This window comes from Xiphophorus couchianus, chromosome 13 (genome assembly GCF_001444195.1).
Source record: "Xiphophorus couchianus chromosome 13, X_couchianus-1.0, whole genome shotgun sequence".
NCBI lineage: Eukaryota > Metazoa > Chordata > Actinopteri > Cyprinodontiformes > Poeciliidae > Xiphophorus > Xiphophorus couchianus.
The window spans coordinates 19,825,235-19,845,507 of NC_040240.1; the positions used below are offsets into that span (position 1 = coordinate 19,825,235).

Consider the following 20,273-nt stretch of genomic DNA (forward strand, 5'->3'; position numbering starts at 1 on the left):
GGAGAAACAAATTCAACTCATTTTTAATACACTTTTGAATAAAAGACAAATTTCAGAAATTTTGTGTTGACTTTTGAACAAAGAAATGTTAAAATATGAAAAATATTCTCTATTATTATAAATATAAAAAAGGAAACACAATACATGCAAACTGAACACAGAAAACTACCAGGAGACATTTAAACAAAAGTAACAATACCCATTTTATTATGTATTTACACAAGTTTTGATGTTTTATCTTACAAATGAAACATTCATCTTGTCTGTGTCTATTCTTTTCTACAGTTTATCCCTGGAGAAACCAGCTTGGATCAGCCAGTCTGAAAACGCCATCCAGCTGTTTGACTCTCAGTTCTTCTCATTTTCTCCCAGTAGCCAGTACGTCCTCATGCGACCTTTGCCCTTCACTTCGATCTCCCCTCTGAGCTGAAGCTGAAAGGAGCCGAACTCCTGCAGGACCTGACGAGTCGCCTCCGACACGTGAATCTTCAGGGCTGAGAGGGAAACATGTCTGACATTACTGAACTGAATTGAATCTATTGTTTGTCACTGACACTGTGTTATCTTAAATGCTAAATGCTTATATTTTAGTTTTGGCTTAATTACAGCTTTGAGTGTATTGTTCTTTCAGAAAATGTCCTTTAATTGAGTCTATATATTCCAGTTAACGACTAATCGATTGCTCAATTAGTTAATTATTTCAATTAATCAGAATTAATCGTTTTGGCTCTAATTAGTATTACTATTTTTTACATAAATTGTGTCCCAGCTTACATTTTTAGAGAAGAAATATGGCTAATATTAGCTTCTATAATATAGATAAAAATACATAAAACATGAGCCAGTTAAACTCATGTATAAGTGTGGATTTTATTATTCTGTGTGAGTTGAATTGTCCAACAGAAAAAAAACAACCTTTGTAAACACATTTAATTAGCATTTACCCAGTTATATTTAATGAATAATGCTTGAACCTTGCATGGTGGTTCTGTAAAGTTCTAACTTCTGGGTTCTGTGGGTGTAAATGTTGCAGTTTTGCTGCTGATGCGTGAGCGGTTTCCTGCGGGTCTCACCCTCTCCTGTCGACTCCATGCGTGACGCCGTGTTGACCGTGTCTCCAAACAAACAGTACCTTGGCATTTTTAACCCGACCACACCTGCGCACACAGTGCCTAGACGAAAACACACCAACAACTCAGGACATTTGAGCGTTTTTGTAGTTTGTTGTTTAGTTTGAGTGCGGCGGTGCGGCCGTACCGCTGTGGATACCGATGCGAAGCCGCAGCTGCTGATCGGGTCGGTGTCGAATTTTGAAGCTCTTGACTGCGTCCAGCAGAGCCAGAGACATCCGGGCGACTTCCCGACCGTGTCGCTTACCGTTCCTGACCGGCAGACCCGACACCACCATGTAGGCGTCCCCAATCGTCTCCACCTGAAGAGACCGCAGTAAATGAATCGGTTAACATTTAGCCCGACTGGCTGCTACGGGGGCATGTTAGTGCAAATGTAGAAAAATGAAGGAGTAAGTTTAAGTCACGAAACTCCAACATTTTTAGATTAATTTAAAAACATTACTAGAAAATCATTTTGGAAACTTCTGAGTATGAAAAGTCAAAAATTTGCTAGAAAAAAATTAAGAAATTCTGAGATTAATTTAAAAAGAATTCTTCAAAAAATGCAGAAACTCCTGAGCTGAAAAAGTAAAAATAATGCGATTAAAAATCTTAGAAATTTTCTAGAAAGTAATTTGGAAGTCGAACCTTTTTGAGTTTGCTGGAGAAAATTTTAGACTTTCAAGTTCATTTATATTAATTTTGTGGCGGAAATGTACTTTTAAAAAAAATCTAAAATAGTCCTGATATGCCTCATATTCAGAATTTTAAATCAAAACATTAGTTTCACCTTGTAAACATCAAAGTTGTCTATGATGGCATCAAAACACGTGTAGAGATCATTTAGCAGGGTCACAACCTGCAGGGTGAAACAAATTAAATCATTTTTAATACAAATGCAAAACAGAGTAGCCATAGAAAGTTTTGTTTTTCAATAAAAGACACATTTCAGACATTTTGAACAAAAAAGTTAAAATATGAAAAATGTTCTGTATTATCATAAATACATTTTTAAAAAATCACCAAAAGAGGTAATCAAATGTCCAAATTTCTTAAAATAAATAAAATCTGTGGTTCCTACATTTATTTTTCAGTGGTGCAAAAATATGTGTCCTTTGCATTTCTTGCCTCTGTGTGTTATAATATACTGCTACCATGTTCAAAATAAATGAATAAAATAAATATTTATGATGGTGAAACACAGTAATTCATGTGAAGGGGAAGGAAATGATTTTATATTGGATATACTTTTGTTTTTTAATAGTTTCATATTAGGGATGAGCATTATTGCACCGTTTATCATTTTGTGGTAAATTTGTTATCACAATAAGAACTTAAATAAATCTGAAAACACCTAATTGAAAGGTTAACTCTTGTCACTGATTAGTTGGCTTCTGAAGGTATTTGTTTGCACTTATTTAGGGATATCAGAGTAAAAAAGGTTGACTATTTATGCATTACTTCATGTTTATCTATCACATAAAATCCCCCCATTTTGTGTAAAAGTTGATTTGTTGTGATTTCCTTCGCCAGAAACAGGAAATCTGAGATGTAGTTACTCTCTTTCTCCATTAGATGGCAGTCTAGTTTTAATCTTCCGGTATTCCGCTTCTATTCCCCCCAGTTAGGCGCTGCTTTCATGGTTTCCACCGACCTGCAGCGGCGTGCTCTCTGCAGACAGAGCGGTGAAGCCGACGATGTCGCTGAAATAGATGGTGACCGAATCAAAAGCTTCGGCCTGAACCGTCTCGCCTCGTTTCAGCTGGTCGGCTACGGAGCTGGAACCCAAAAATAAAAGCATTTCAGCCGCATGCTGCTGCAGAAAACACTTTGTGCACACAGTTTATCTGTGGAGGATATTTACTGTGGTAGTATCTGGTAGAGCAGAGCCTCGGCTTTGCGTTTCTCCTCGTTGTAAGCTTGAGTTCGCTCCTCCACCAGCTCCTCCAGGTTGTTGGCGTATTGCTCCATGCGAGACAGAAGGTTGTCCAGGATGTTGGAACCGTAACCTCTAAAAATACAAACAACCAAGAAGAAAACAAATGAAAAAAATGTATCTTATTTTATATTAAAAATGTTTTTCCCTCTATTGTTTTTGATAATAAATTTTATATTTTATTTTAAAAGACACTCAAATATCATAAACCAAGCCTTTTTTCCTTTAAGATATTACGAGTAGACTCATTGTGTCACAAAGAAATCAAATTACAACTGGCTGACTTGTTTGTAATAATCAATAAATCAGTTAATGATGTGGGAATCTTTAATTTTAAGAAAGGACCAGCCAAGAACGTGATTTGCTTTCGTACAAAAAAACAACGGTTGTTTAATTTTTATCTCGTAGCATCGTTTACATCGTCTTTGGTCAAATTAACTTGAACTGAATTGAAGTGTTGTGGCTGTGCCTTAAATTTTAATATTTGCCGGATCTCGTTGCTTTTTCACACTCAAAAACTCAAAAGAACTGTCAGACATTTTCCTTCCACTAAACATTTCATTAATATACATGGAGACACTACTCTGAATTAGCAGTGACCTTTTAATGGAGGATGACAGTCAAACATCAACATAATTCTGTATAAAAAGTCTTTTTGTGATTCTGATTTACTAAAAATCATAAATTTTTGGTTTTATTTTAACTAGCTGTAAGCCACAATGAAACAATAATTAAATGTAATTATTATTATTGATTATTAATATATTCTGATGTGTATTTACTATAAAGTCCAGTTTTCCTGTAACAGTAAGTTGTTTCTCCTCCATTAGCACATCGAGCAGCACCTACATGAGTTTGATTGACAGCACTAAGGCCCTCCTCCTGGCTCTGATTGGTTGTTTTTGACCAGGAATGGTACAATTGTTCTTATTGTTTTTCCTCTTTATTTATTAACGTTAATGAAAAATGTTTCTAAATTTAACTTTTTGTTATTTTTGGTAGTTTTAGTTAACTATAAAATGTTGATTTTTTCCACAATAGGTTTATTTTGTTAGTTTCAAATAGTGAAATAAATGAATCCATTCCGGTGTATTCATCTGAATGAATGTGATTTCTCCACCTGTGCTGCTTCCTCAGGAGGATCTTGATGGTGTTAAAGTCGGGCCTCTCGTTGGGCTCCTCGCTCCAGCAGCGCTGCATGAGGACCCCGAGCTCCTCGCTGTGGCTGTGGAAGCAGAGTGAGGGGCGGAGCGGAGGGACGCCGCCCCGAATCACCGCCTGGATGATCTCTGTTACACGCAGAGGCATCGAGTTAGAACAGCCGGGTTAGAGCGAAACAACAACAACAATTACATCTACATGTTGCTTCTCTACCTGTGGACCAAAACAGCCGCGTACTAATAAATATTTAAGGCTCTGGTTGCCGTGGAAACCCACCCGGACGTTCTCGAACCCGAAACTCAATAGGAATCACTTCCTATTGAACGTCACTCTGATAGCTTGTTGCCTTTAATGCGTCACCTGAAGGAAGTGGCGTCAAAAACGTTTTGACACATCGGCCAAAATTATCTAAACTTAATATTGATGAAAAAGTTTTAGTTTCACTGGCAGATTATTTCACTTAAAACAAGACATTTCCACATGTTATATGTGATATTATCTAGTAATTATTCATCAATATTCAAGAGTTATTGACTTAAAAAAGCTCCTGTAGTTTAAAAGTTACTTGTAAGTTGGTTTAGTCTTATTTAAAGTGTACTAATATATTTGCACTAGAAACTAGACCAAAAATACTTAATATTTTGTTTTATGGCACTGTAGTCAAAATTAACCAGAGGCTAAAAATTAATATTGTGATCTTTTTTTACCTTCTCAACATTACACAGAACATGTAATATATTAATTAAACAAATAAAACTGTTAAATTTCTGTATTAAAGGGATGTTTAAATCACTGCAGATCCAAAGTTGACATTGTCTGTATATACACTTTAAAAACTCAAAATCTTACCAAGTATTTTTGGTCTAGTCTCTAGTGCAAATATCTTAGTACACTTGAAATAAGACAAAAGTAACGCACAAATAACTTTTCAGCATAATACAAGAGCTTGTTTTAAGTAAATAATTCATTTAAAAACTACTAGTTATAAATGGAATAATCTGCTGGTGGAACAAGACATTTTAATTTATATGGAAAAAATGTCTTGATCTATGGAGAGGTTATTAAGACGAGCACTTTTTTAAAATCAATATTAAGGAATTATTGACTTAAAGGAAGCTCCTACATGTTGCTGAAAAGTTACTTTTAAGTTACTTCTGTCTTATTTTAAGTGTACTAAAATAGTTCCACTAGAAATGAAAAACACTTGATAAGATTTTATGTTTTTGGAGTGTGTTAAATCTGACTAAATTTAAGCTACAATTTCAGATCTTGCCATTTTTATTTTGGTGTAAGACCTGCAAAAAATATCTGATGTTTTCCTTTTTAGTTCAGATTTAAAGTTAGAGGGACTTTGAGATTGTATTTGTTCTTCCAAGTCATTTTGTTTAGTCAAAAAGTTATTTTCTCCCGACATTTATTGCTGTATAAGTCACGTTAACGTTGCTCCTGACAGTTGGCAGTTACCACAGCAACCGGTATGCTCCTGACAGTTGGCAGTTACCATAGCAACCAGTAACCGACAGCTCCTCCGCCAACTATAACTGTTGTTATGTATTAGAATAATCAGTTCTGAGTTTATTTTAGGCAAATTTAATTATATACAGTGTTTTTTGTGTAAATTTGCCATTTTTAAAAAATATATTTTTAATTACTTAGCTGCTCTTTGGGAGCTATTGTAGTAGAGACTGTTTAAGGTTATGAATTAAAATAATTTCTTAATATTGATTGTAAAAACGTACTAATTCTACTGGCAGATAATTTTCTCTTATAATAAGACAATTTCCCCATGTTATAAGTGAAATAATCTGCCGGTGGAACTAGTAATTTTGTAAATATTCAAGAATTATTGGCTTAAAACAAGCCAATAATATGTCTGTATCTTTGCCATGTTTGGTACATGTTTTTAACTGTTATCATATTTAATGTTGTGTATTGCTGCAGCGGACCAGGCAGCGGCATGTTTATTCCAGAAGTGGAGATAACACCTGACGCCATGCAGCCAACGAGGCGAAGGGTTAACGACGTGCCGACGGCGAAGGCCCGTCCAGCTGCCAGGCAGGAATGTAAACAACCCGACGCTTTCATCGCGTTTGTGTTTCGGCTCAGAGATTAGAGGCTGGGTTTGGCGCTGACCTTTGGGAGAGAGGGAGTGCGAGTCGAGGTAGAAAACTCCCTTCAGCAGAGCGACCTCCTGCAGGACCACGCCGAAGCTGTAGACGTCGCCCCGCTGGGTGCCGCAGGGCGGGCACTCCTTCCTCAGCAGCTCAGGAGCAGTCCACAGCTTTCCTGTCATTTAAACAGTTCATTCATAAAAAAAACCCTACAATTTAACTGGAAAAAAAGAGATTTTCTTAGAGCGTTTAGAAAAAGTATTGACACCTCCTTGAAATGTAGTCACTTTATGAACAGAAAGATCCATATTTTATATGTATCCAATAAAACATCTTACACAAAATGCTGACAATCTAATCTTGTTACATACATTTATCTAACAGGTTTTTCTTTTAACAATATTATAGCTTCAAAGTTTGTTAAAATTGTTTATTTATTCTTCAAATTCGTCTTGTTGAGTCAAAAAGTAACTTTTCCTGCTACGCTCCTCTTGGCGGTTGCTGGTTACCATAGCAACCAGTAACTGACAGGTCCGCCCCCATTTTCTATTGCCGTCTGTAACTTTTAGGATCATCAGTTCTATGTTTTCTTTACAAATATTAGATTTTAACATATATTTTAGACAAATTTAATTATACAGGGCTTTATGTGTAATTTTGCCACGTTTTGTATAAGTTTTTAACTGTTATTGCAATTAATGTCGCACATTTGAGATATGTTTAATTTTATAACTGTCAGCTGTTCATTGGGAACCATTTCTATGTAGTAGGGACTGTTTTAAGGTCATTTATTGTATTTTGAATTAAGTAATTCCATAATTATTTTTATTGACATAAAGTACTTGTTCCACTGGCAGATTATCTCACTTCTAACAAGACATTTTCCCCATGTTATAAGTGAAATAATCCGACAATATTTATAAGTACTCAAGAATTACTGACTGAAAACGAGCTCCTGTATCTTGTTGAAAAGTTACTTGTAAATTAGTTTGGTCTTATTTCAAGTAAGATATCTGAACTAGAAACTAGACCAAAGATACTTGGTAAGATTTTGTTTTTGCAGTGTACAGACTTTATTTATAATTTGCCAACATACTTTTCTTACAATGGAAAATATTAAGCTTTTGTCCTTTTACATTTCAAGCGTTTATAATAAGCAGAGCCACGTCGTCAGAGACTTTTCTGAAAAGTCGACTTCACTGCATCAAATCAGCTTGTATCTGAATTATTGACCTTGGCTAAACATTCGCAAGCGTCTTGAAAGAAAGTGACCCAACTTCTGTTCCTTCAGTGAGAATAAAAACAACTTGAAAACTCTTATTTTAATACAGAAAATATTCAAATTCCTTTTTAAGTTTTGGGTTTATTTCAACAAAAACACTGGACTGCTTTATTTGCTTTATTTTGAGTTTTACTTTCATCTTTCTGGCCCCTGAAAACTTTTGAGTCAACTTCTTTTGATCAACAACTGTAAAAACGTTCGAGGGGAGTAAATATTTTTTCGATGCCCTGTGCGCTTTGCTGTGAACTGGTCAGTGTGTGTTTTGTCCGTACGTGCGTAGAAGGCGTGTGTGTCTTCGGGGCAGCTGCTGGTCCGCAGACTCTGCAGCCCGTAGTCTGTGATCTTCAGCACAAACCGACTGTCCACCACACAGTTGGAGGACTTCAGGTTGCCGTGGGAGACGATGACGCTGTTGTGGAGGAAGGCCATTCCCTGCGCAGAAAGGTTGGGTGATTGATTGTAAATATATGGTGGAAATGGGAAATAACTGGAGCATGTGACGCCTGTCAAATGCTAAATGTGAAAATTACTGGATTGGTGAAGTAAATGAATTATTACTGTCAGTAAAACCAGAGCGGCTACAATAGAGAGCTAATCAAGAGGCTTTCACATTTCTCTAGTTTACATAAAAATATTGTAAATATCATAATATTTACAATAATATGTGTTTGATATGATGTAAAGCACTTTGAAATGCCTTGCTGCTAAAATGCGCTATACAAATAAAATTTGATTGATTGACTGATAATAATACATATATACTTTATGTACAAGTATAGCTCCAAAATATTGTGAAAAATTTCAATATTTGTTCTCATTTCAGAAAGTTAAATTCAAACATTATGTAGAATCAGGGCTGTAACTAAAGGTAATATTAGTAATCAGTTATTTGATCAATTATTCTGAAAATTTATTGAATAAAAAATCTGGCATGTTCTGTAGATCTTTAGTTTTGGGTGAAATATTTTTTACAAATAATGTTTTTTTTTTTATTGTAAATAAAAAAATTATATTTTTTTGTACAGTTTTGGATCAATTTCTGCTCTGAACATGTTATTCTTTCACAAATTGGCATTTTCTGATACTGTATACTCCAGCTAACTATTAATCAATTACTAAATTAGTTGAATTTTATTTCAATAATTGAAATACTATTAATCCAATTGGTCATCTCGGCACTATGGAATCATCACACATAGAGAAAAGTATTTTAACCCTTCATATCTGATATTTTTGATGGTTATAAAACCCAAAATTTAATGTCTTCAAATATAGAATATTGCAAAAAAAGTTGAAGAATATTTACAGAAAGTTAAGTGGAAGGAAAAAGTGAAGCAGCAAGTTTTTTGATCTGTACTCGTATGCTTTAAAAAGAAAATAAATATGAATATTAGGCTGTTAGATCTGTGACTTTTTTTTCATCGTCCAACAGTTTGTCAGCTCGGGCTGGTAGAGCAGAATCAGGGAGTTTGGTTGGGCGGGTTGTTACCTTGACGATATCGGTGATGAGTGAGTATCTGAACATCCAGTCCAGAGTGATGCCGTCGCTCTCCATCAGGTCCTGGAAGACAAACACAGGCAGCTTCATCCTGTTTGCTGTTTTATCATCATCATCATCATCGTCATCATCTGTGTGGGCTTGTGAAGCAGCCGGCGGGTAAAACCCCGCAAATGACGCCGACAAGTTAAACAAGCGCGCCCACGCTGCGGCAGCGCCACCAGAGTCATATCTGGAGTACGGGATGTTATTTCTGCCTCACTGCAGTCAGAGAGCGAGCAGAAAAAAGTCTTAAAGTCCAAAATATTAAAACATCTTGCAGCTTATCTGTGCAAAGACAACGCTTTGAAGTAGGGCTGAAACTTTATTTTGACCATTAACCGATTAATCAGATCTGCAGATTATTAAATTAACCACTTAAGGCTTTTTAATACAATATTAACAATAAAATTAAAAATTAAATAAGCAAATAATTAAATTCATTTTTGAAGAAAGAATATAAATTTTAATTGCCTAAAATGCAATAACAGCATTCCTTTAGTGAATGTTTGATTATTTGTAGCAACAGATGCATCAGCAGAAAAAAATACTTCTAACATCAAATTGAATCGCTCGGTTCTTTTTACTTGACTTAATCACAGCTCTGTCAGTATGTTGCTCTTCCAGAAAAATGGGCTTTATTTTTAGTCTGTATACTCCAGTTAACGATTAATCAATTGCTAAATTAGTTGACAATTATTTCAATTAATCATTTAAGTTCTAACTGGTGTCACTATTTTTGAAATAAATTATGTCTTGGTTTAAACTTAGACAAAAATTATGGTTAAAATTAGCTGCCATAACAGAAAGGATAAAATGTGAGTCAATGAAACTAATTTAGAAGTGTGGATGTTAGTATTCAGAAAACAAACAAGCTTTGTAAACACATTTAATTTGCCTATTTTTATTTATGCACTTTGCAAAGTTCTAACTTCTCGATGGTGAAGTTTTTTTTTTTTTACATGATTTGAACTAGGTGAAGCTAAAACTACTTGATAAATTTTGTTTAGAATATTTTTATATATATATGTATATTAAATGCAAAATGTACAAACATTATATTTTGTACAGTTTTGGTTTAATTACTGCTCTCAGCATGTTGTTCTTCCAGCAAATTAGCTTTTTTCTGAGTCCAGTTAACAATTAATCGATTACTAAATTACTTGCTGATTATTTAAATAATAAATTAATCACAATTAATCGTTTCAGCCGTCGTTCAAAGTAATGAACACAACAAAGTCATACTTTAAAATGAAATAAATTTCCTCCTGACTTCATCCTGAACCTTCAAACTGCAGATATTTCTTCACCTCAGCAACTTTTCTGCAGCGTGGAGACTTTTTTCCCGCAGTGAAACCGTTCTGAGGTCGTTTCAGTGAGGACATCTGCAGAAGGAAGGCAAACCTCTTTGCAGATGTTCCTCCACGATGCTAAAAAACCCCCATCTCTGTCCTCTCAGGGCAGAAAATAACTCGCTCCGCTCTTAAATTCAGCGGTCATCTGGCAACAACCCAAACCCCACGCAGCCCAGAGCAGCTGTTGCTAGGTTACCCTGCTGGCAGGTTGCTAGGTTACAGTGTTGGGAGATAACTGAAGCTGTGCAGAGGACTTCTGCGGAGCTGAAGGTTTGAGAGGTTGATGTGGACGGTGAGTCATGGAGGATGATGGGTAAAAATAACGCAGTGATTCAGACACAGAGACGATTCTGTAACGTTTTAAAGCTTTGAGCAGAAGAAAAGTTTAAAACCTTCCTTTGTTTTGCTTTTTGGATAATTTCTGAGTTTTTTAATCTGCTGTGAATATGTGACTCATTTTTAGCCAACCAAATAAAATTCAGCTAAAAATAAAGAAAAAACGTTGCTGCCATCAGTTTAAACAGCTCAAAAAGTAAAAACTAACAAGCTGAGAATGAAAAATATTTAAATCTGGTTGAAGAGTTTATCCAAATATTTGTAAATGTGGATGTATTTGCTTTTGGACATCAAATATAAGCTAAAAAAACCCATCAGATTTTCAGTATGAGCTAAATGTAAAAAGTGTTTGTGTCCGGCAGGTTGGTGGGTGTAAAGTTTTACCTGCAGGCTGCCTCTGGGGCAGTACTCTGTGATGATGCACATGTTCGGCGGGTCGAGGCAGGCTCCAATAAAACGAGTCAGATGTTCGTTATGAACGTCTCGCATCTGCAGAAAACAAGAAACTGAAATCACATCAAAGCCGTCTGGAAGCAGGACAGATTAAAAATAGAGCGGACCCTCACATGCTTGAGCTCGAACAGAACCGTCCTCGTCAGCTCGATGCGCTTCTTGTTGATATATTTGATGGCAGACAGATTTCCCTGAGAGGAAGAAAATCCTCGTCTTCATCCCCTTACAGCAGATTTACAGATTAATGTGCTGCGACTCTCACACACCTTGTAGTATCCGGTTTTAGTGTAGATCTGGAAGTTTCCCTCCATGGTCATCAGAGAACCTAAGTTTGATCCTTTCTGGAGAAAAAAAAACATAAATATTATCAGGATAAGCAGAACATCTCATCTGAAATGACTCCATGACAAGTTAAGGTAAATATGGAACAAAACCAGTTTTATGTAAAGGAAGGTTTCAACAATTATATGCAAAAGAAAAAAAAGTTCAAACTGAAGATAATTTAAATATTACCAAATAAATAAACATAATAATAACAACAATTGATCTGCTTGATTTTTAATTTAATTTTATTATTATTATCTTCTTGTTGTATGTTGTTTTTAACTTTTTTGTACAAGCACTTTGACTGGTGCTATATATTGAAGGTGCTATATAAATAAAGTTGCCTTGCCTTATTTAGGTTCATTTTGTCATTTCTGACTTTCTTGCACAAACATTTCAAAATTAAAGCCATAATAAAATATTGTCACGCAACAGAATGTGCTAAAAGCTTCAGGTGGAACCGCATTAAGAGGAACCAGAACCCTGATGTCTAGGTACTGTAAATGAACACAGTGGCCGTGTTTATGCTGCAGGTTTTGTACCAGAGACATGGTGAGGCGGCTGCAGGTTCTCCTCAGCGATTTCTCCAGGTTGCCCATCTGGATGTCGTCCCAGGAAACTCTCCACAGCTGGGCCACCAGCTCGTTCTCCAGCTTCAGCTTCCTATCCAACAGACAGGAGGACAGGTGTGTGTGTGCGTGTTTGCAGAGCTGGTGATGTATTAGTGTGTGTTAAAAACAAGGGGAAACACTGAGAGAGGCGACAGGAGAGTTTACCAGAGAGAAGAGACAGAAACGATTTTTGAGGTCAAAACAATTTCTGATCATTTCAGCGTTAAGACACTGTCGTCCGAGAAAGGCTCATGGTAACCACTAAACGTCGGACGGTTAATTTCCAAAACACACACAAAAAAAGAAAATATAAATATTGACACTGAATTTGCTCAACATTTTACACAATAATTAAATAAATACACTGCAAAAACACAAAATCTTTCCAGGTATTTTTAGTGCAAATATCTTAGTACACTTTAAATTAAATAACATTTAACACATAAGTAGCTTTTCAGCAAGATATAGGAGCTAGATTCAATAAAAAATGTACTTGTTCCATAAGCCGATTATTTCAACTAAAACAAAACATTTTTCCTATAAGTTAAATAATCTCCCAAAAACTTCTACTTTTTAAAATCTATACTCAGGAATTACTGATGTAAGAAAAACTCCTATTTCTTGCTTAAATAGCAATTTTGTTATATTTCAAATGTACTAAGATATTTGCGCTAGAAGCAAGACAAAAAACTTGTTTTATCAGTATATTTATTATTTGTTACACTGTAAAACATTTGAGCTGCACTTAGTTGTGTCTACTGTCTTCTACTGTTTAAGTCAAATAAATTTAGTGAGTTTTAGATTTTGAACCTAAATGTGAGTTTGTGAAAGATAAACTTGTAGCAGTAAGCTGTGTTAACTTTTTATTAATTTTGTCAAGAGTTGAATAAACTAGAGTTTAAAAAACCCCAGAAAGAAGTAAAACACAGGAGGAGTGGGAACTATTTCCCAGAATGCTTAGCGGCATGTTGCTGTACCCTGATATGGAAGTGCGTTACATTGATTTGACTATTGTTTGTTATTAATTATTCTAAAGTAAAATAAGTAGTTATTTTAACTAGAAATTTGTCTCTTTAACTAAAAAATATACAAGTTTATTTTTCTTGCATATTGTGTTTGGTTTAAATTGCAGCATTAAGTTAAAACTCACTAATGAACTTGAAAAACAATGTTTAGACGACTTGTCTCTTGTTAAATCAACTTCATGATCTTTAATTTCTGAGTTAAACACAAACTAAATTTCTTATGGACTTACATTTTCAAGTTAAACCAACATCAAATGTTTTACAGTATGTTGCTTTAACCTAAGGACTCAAAAAAACCCCAGATTTATTGCTTGACATTTTTATTAATGATATTAAACATAAACAGCACGGCAACTAAATACAAGTGTTATTAGTTTTTTCTTACATAAACCATTTTCTTCTATTTAGAGAAATTAAAGGGGCAAAAAAATGCACCAAAAATATTTTGTACTTTGTATTATTGTGAATAAAGTAAAATTAAGTTTAACTGGACTGTAGATACTGATCTGCAGACGTAGGAAAAATATTGTATTCACTTTATGAACGTCTCTTTAGAGAGGTTTTAGCACCAGTATGCCCACAATAAAAGTGACTGGATGGGTCAAAATCTGAGTAAAGTTAATATTTTTGTTCAAAAAATGTAAAGTAAGAGATTAGCGTTTAAATACACTCAGTGAAGCCAAAGAATTCAGGTCTAATTTTAACATCCAAGGAAGATATTTTACTATATCAGCCTGTGACAAAAAGCAGCTGTACGCTTTTATTTTTAGTAGATTAGAAATTTGTTAAGGAGTCTTTACTGGCAGACCAGTTCATCCAAAACGCTGCTGCCAAAAATCCAAAGACCTACAGAAACATAGAGTTACTCCAGCGCTTCATCAGATTATCTACCCTGAAACTATTTACATTAACAATTTACCATTATTTTGTTTCTTCAATGTGATTATTATTCTGTTTATTTACTCATTGTGTTAATGCCGGTTTGTTTAACTAAGGTTTCTGTGAAGGTTTTTTAGCTACATTCTCCGTGAATAAACACTTCTTACAGATGCTAAATGCAGCTAACAGTCTCTCTTCTGATTGGTCGATCTTCCAGGTTACTGTCCAATCAGTTTGAGCCTTCATTACTTTTCCAAGTTGAGCTAAATGATGCGCATCAATTTCTGCTTTAAAAATCTAATCAGATGGACACAAACTGCACAGAAATAAATCTTTTTTTTTTTTTTCAATCTCCCAAATTTTATTCTATAATTTTACAAAGCTATATTCGTAAGTAAAAAATATTTTTGGTAAAGTTTTGCCCATAAAATCCCTCAAACTAATTCCCACTTCTCTCGAATATTACAATATTTTATTACTGCAAATTGATGCATAAATGTTAACAAAATTATTTATTATCTACCACAAAAACACATCAGTTTCAAGGTAATATAGTTACAACAATAATGTTTCTTTATATAGCTTAATTTCCAAGTAAATTGTGTCTCAATCTATTAAGAAAAGTGGATTTAGTATTTTATAAACATATAAACATGCAGATGAGTTCAGCTTCTAGCACTTGTATGAAAATTGCTGACATTTTTAAAAAGATCAAAGCAATTTTAGTGTTAAAAAGGCAAAAGCTCTGATCCTTTTAAGTTCTGTTTTTTAAATGTTTATTCTCCACCCTCTGACTCTGGGCCTCGCTGTGACCTCTCTATTAATGACAGACAAAAGGAAAGAGAGAAAAAAGACAGAGGAAAAAGAGGAAACAGGATGTGTGAAAAAGAAAGGAAGTGAAAGAGGACAGGAGAGAGAAATACAAAATAAAATGGAGAGAGAGAGAAAAAGAGAGAGAGGTGCTGTGAGAGATTGAACTGCCACAAAAATGTGTTGTTTTTTTCCGTATCTTTGTGAGAACCAAAGTGAGTTTCTGAGTTTTGTGAACGGTGACCTTTAGTAAAGGTCACCATCATAAAGCTCTAAGTGACAATGTGCAAAAGTGTTTGTTGTTGGGTTTCCAGTCACAGTCAAAGCAAATCTTAAACAAATTTTTAAAAAACAGAAGTAAAAAACTGTAAATTAGACATTTTTTAACCCATCAAAAAAAAACAACACAGAGATCCACCAGATGGTGGCAGTATAGACAGCTTGTCTTTACGCCTGTAAACTCAGTAGAAGAAGCAGAAAAATCTCAAGAATACCAACAAAAAAACTTTGTGTGACAAAACTATATTTTCATTGTGTCTCTTTTTACATGTTGAGAGACTATAAAACTAGATTATACTTCTTTAGTGTTTAAAAACCAACTGATCAAGCTTTTCCTGGGAAATGTTGATTTCTTGTTTTCCTTCAGTTCTGATGTGCCAATTCAGATTCTGATTAATTCTTATTTAGTCGTATAACAGGCAAAAAAAATACATAAATTTCCATAGTAAAGATAGTAATTTAAATCACGTTTTGCACGTTTTTGCATTTCCATTTGCTTAAAAAAAACAACAACCCAAGTGCTTAAAAAAACAAATACAGACATGAAATTGGCAATAAGTGTTTTTTGTTGCCTTGAAAAGAAGCCGTTTTAAAAACCTCCAGAATGTTAAGTCACATTCGATGACCACTGCGGCGTTACCTAGCAACCACAGCCAAGCCCAGCCCTGTTACCTAGCAACGAATACGGAATTCCAGCACCTAGCAACCGGATTTGAATCAGTTTTTCTTAGATTATAGTCAGTTTTTCTCTCTTTTATTGGTTTGTTGAGCATTAGTTCAGCTTCCTCTGCGTTCGTGAGTCTTCCTCCCTCAGTGTCGCTACTATTCTTCTCGCCACAGCTGCACTGCATTTCCTGTGATTTGTGTTTCTGGTTCCTTTGTCACCTAACGACGATTATTTAAGCTTCTCTTTGTTCATAGTTCACAGCTGGACTCTTCTGTTTCTCTGCCTTATCTGAGCTTCAGTCCACTGGGTGTTATTTTTTCCAAGCTCAGTCCTGTAAGTTTTCTGTTTTCATCATTAAGCTTTTTAAAATGCCTCATTTGAGCGGCTGTTTGCACCTTAACTTCAAATTTCACTGGAACCATTCTGGAGCGTTCGCCACAAAGGTTTCTCTGTACCCGATTAACAAAACGAAGAAGGGAAGAAGGGATTGTTTGGTTGTGCTTCCAATCTCAGGATTTCACTAACAGCTTGCGTTTCCATCTGTCAACGTTTGCTGTTACTCCTGGAAGGCATTTCTTACTTTCAGTGAAGCAAAACGCTGAGAGGCATATTTTAGTATTAACAAAAATACATATTTTAAAAATATATTTTGTTATCTGTAAGATTAATTACAGAAAATAATCATTCAGCAGAGTAGCTGACATATATGTAATAGTTTAAAGGGGCATTATTTTGTAAAATCTACTTATATTATGTTAAAATGTTATTCTCTCATCAAAAGCAAACCTGCAGTGTTTTGATTCTTTCCTAAATGTTTGAGAAATCCTTTATTCTCCCTTTTCTGTTAAAGTCACCCTGAACAATATTAAAGGCTTAAAGGAGAAACTTTGATGCGACGACTTTCTGAAGGCGGAGTGTTGGAAAGAGCTTCTTAAAGAGACAGATGCCCAATTTCAAGGCATCAAATTAAAAAGTCAAATCCCATTTGACATATGGCATCTTTATAACTGAAGTTAACATTGTTACTTGATTGTGATATAAAGCAAGAATCAAGAAAATATATAATGCTTCCCCTTCAACTTTCTGATTCTTATTCTAATCCAGAAAGTTGATGGTGCAATTATTGGTTCCCTGCTCAGTCAAAGACACAAAAATAAACCATAAAAGTTGTTAAAATTATTCCTAACCAGCTGCCGTATCTTGTTGACCTACATTATTTTAACGTAGTTTACATTTTCTAAAGGAAAACACAAACTGACACCAGGATCCGTTGAGCCCGTGAGTCTCACCTGTAGATGAAGACGGTGATGGTGACGATGATGATAAAGACAAAGCAGATCACTATGGCAACCATCTGATGCATTGTAACTGTACCTGTGTGGGTGAGAAGGAAAAGCATCAGCCTGCATCAGCCTGGGAAGAAGACGCTGTTTGCTTCCAGCATGTAGAAAATGGGACTCTTTTTCTACAGCCACACGATGCTTTCAAGTATTGGCATTCTTTTGAGTCCATATACTCCCGTTAACGATTAATCAATTACTATTTATTATCGATTACTTCAATAATTGATTAATCACAATTAATCCGATTAATTGTTTCAGCTCTAGTGAAGAGATTCAGCTCTTTTGCAAAGAAACCTGAGCAACAACTTGAGTAAATCTGCAAAGCTGTTAGAGACAACACTGCAAAAACATGAAATCCTACCAAGTATTTTTGATATAGTTTCTAGTGAAATATCTTACACTTGAAATAAGACAAACTAACTTAAAAGTAACTTTTCAGTAAGATATAGGAGTTTGTTTAAGTAAGTAAGTAACTCCTTAATATCGATGAAAAAGTAACAGTTCGATTGGCAGATTATTCTATTTCTAATATGGGAAAATATTAAGGAATTATTGACTTAAAATATCTTGCTTAAGGGTTACTTATGATAGTTTTGTCTTATTTCAACTGTACTAAGATATTTACAGTATATCTAGACCAAAAGTACTTTGATTAGACTTTGTGTTTTTGCAGTGAACCCGAAACACTTGGATATGTTGGTGCTTCTACAAAATTTATGGTGCTCTTTTCAGATTTTTATTTGTAAAACAAACTTTTCCTTTCACTTCTTAGCTATGCTTCACTACTATGTTGGTCCACCACATAAAACCCAGTGAAACATGTGGTTAAAGTAAATATTTGTGTCAGATTTCCATGTGTGTGTGCTGTGGACTCTGTCCGTACGTGCGAGGCAGGTCGGGTGGTCGTTCCTGAAGCCGCACTCTGGCACATCGACGGGTATCTTCCCTCCAGGCCACTGAATATCCTTCAGTTCCAGAGACTTGCTGCTGCCATTATACACAGACACTACCTGAAAACACACAACAGCAATGATTAAATTATCATTATTAACCATGATTCGCTGTTCTGGAGCATTCATGCTTTAGTTTTGCATCATTAAGACAATGTCAGGGTGGAAAGATGTCAGCAGTTACCGTATGAAAACAGTGCAACAGGGTGATGAATCTTTCTGTAAGGAATAATATTCTTAGTGGAAAAAATGTTTTTATCATCATTGTGTCAGTGTGTTCAATATCAGCATTGCAAATGACTGATTTGGCTATAAAAAGTGTCTGGTTTTTAAATCTCATACCACAACCATATTTGGCAGATCGCATCGACCCTCATTGCCTTGTTTTTACCTAGAGCAATTAAGATGATTGTATCTGAACGCGGAGAGACCTCAGTGTTGATAGAGGAGAAAAACAAAGTAAATGTAGTAGTCTGTTTGTCCGTTACACTCTGAAAGACCATTAACAATGGTCTAAACTTTACAGGCCTCGGTTAAATAACGCCAAACCAACATAAATCTGGGTGTTGGTGCAGATAAACTGCAAACTGTAAAAACAAACATTACTGTTTCTATCTAAACTAGACTAAACTCTTAAGCAAATTTCACATTTTGAACATTTTTTGTACTTCCATTTTTACTGAAAGAAGGGAAAAGGCGCAGTTAACATTTTATTTCCAGTTAACACATTAAGAAGGCGTTTGTTGGGTTAAAATGTTACTCCTACTGAAACTTTCCAAACCTTCAGTCTGTTTTTTAAAGTGATACATAGTTTATCTGACTTAAGGTTAAAATGCACCTTTAAATTAATAAGCAATTTGTTTCTTACATAATCTAATGGAAAAGGCCAGTCTTCACACACTGCTAGAGCGTGAAGTTCAAAAACTGTTGTTATTACTGTACCTGCAGTTATTAGTTAGTCTTTACCTCAACAATCCCTCTGATTATTATCCTAACACACGGGTGGGCAACTCCAGGCCTCCAGGGCCGGTCTCCTGCAACTTTTAGATGTGTCTCTACTTCAACACACCTGAGTCAAATAATGAGGTCGTTAGCAGGACTCAGGAGAACTTGACTGCATTTAGGAGGTGATTCAGCTGTTGGATTCAAGTGCGTTTGATCAGGGAGACGTCTAAGAGATGCAGGACACCGGCCCTGCAGGACCAGGATTGCCAACCCCTGTCTAACAGACCCAGAATTGGTTTGAAATAACTCCTGCTGCCTTTTTCTGACCACAGCCGCAGATTCACGCTTATCCCGGTTTAATAAATCACAGTGAAGACCTCAATCTTTAATCTGAATTTTTACCTGAAACTCTCCAGACTCTGGATCCGTCATGTCCCACACGGCAAAGTCCGTCTCTCTGTCTCCAACCTCGTCCATCTTCACCTCTCCCGACACGCCTGTGGAGACAGTACATGCTATCTGAGTTAATTTAATAAAAAATCCTCTTCCTCGTGTGCCTTGTTTGCTTTTTCTCCTGAATATATTTTATAATTGATAACAGTTATCTGTGTTGTTTTAAATGAAAAAAACCCCAAAACAACGCAGAGAGTGATTGAAAACAGTTGTTGTTTTCGTTGATTAAAGTCCAACAAGCTGACAAAAGCCAAGAATGTGACTGAAAGAATTATGAGGAGACTCAGCTTTCAGCTGAGAGGGTGGGAAGAGTCACAGCATCCACAAAAAAAGAGTGAAAAAGTCCAGATTTGGAGCTCAGCACCTTAAAAAACAGACTGGTATTTAAATGAACTGGATTCCAGATGTTCCACTTATTCTGCTCATGTTTTCCGATTGCGTTCAGCTGCATCTGAGAGGTAAATCCACACCTGACCTGAAACCTGATGTGAGTGTTGTGGTGTGAGAACTTTGCATTTTTTACACCATACAGATCAGTAAAGCTGAACACTGGATCATTTACCTTTCCAGGAAAGCAGTGGGAGGAGGAAGAGTGGCGCAAAGTGGGAATTCAAACATAAACTGGTAACATTAAGTGTTATTGCTGCTAAAGTCACAAGAAATTACTGTGAAAAATGATACCATTTCATACCAACTTGATCCAA

General features: G+C 35.5%; 1 protein-coding gene across 2 annotated transcripts in view; it reads right to left on the reverse strand.

Annotated features, from left to right (window-relative positions):
• Positions 1-174: 174 nt before the first annotated feature.
• Positions 175-20,273, reverse strand: part of npr1a (natriuretic peptide receptor 1a) — a 45,268-nt gene continuing 25,169 nt past the window's right edge. For both annotated transcript variants that reach the window (XM_028035823.1, XM_028035824.1), the window contains exons 7-23: positions 19,519-19,613; positions 18,105-18,231; positions 17,168-17,252; positions 12,150-12,270; positions 11,550-11,624; positions 11,397-11,474; positions 11,215-11,319; positions 9,092-9,163; positions 7,875-8,034; positions 6,343-6,495; positions 4,169-4,337; positions 2,977-3,123; positions 2,767-2,890; positions 1,903-1,971; positions 1,258-1,432; positions 1,074-1,172; positions 175-494 (exon numbers count right to left, since the gene is read on the reverse strand). In XM_028035823.1, coding sequence (XP_027891624.1) covers positions 349-494; positions 1,074-1,172; positions 1,258-1,432; positions 1,903-1,971; positions 2,767-2,890; positions 2,977-3,123; positions 4,169-4,337; positions 6,343-6,495; positions 7,875-8,034; positions 9,092-9,163; positions 11,215-11,319; positions 11,397-11,474; positions 11,550-11,624; positions 12,150-12,270; positions 17,168-17,252; positions 18,105-18,231; positions 19,519-19,613 — 2,000 coding nt within the window. In that variant the 3' untranslated portion in view covers positions 175-348. The remainder of the gene's footprint in view (positions 495-1,073; positions 1,173-1,257; positions 1,433-1,902; positions 1,972-2,766; positions 2,891-2,976; positions 3,124-4,168; positions 4,338-6,342; positions 6,496-7,874; positions 8,035-9,091; positions 9,164-11,214; positions 11,320-11,396; positions 11,475-11,549; positions 11,625-12,149; positions 12,271-17,167; positions 17,253-18,104; positions 18,232-19,518; positions 19,614-20,273) is intronic.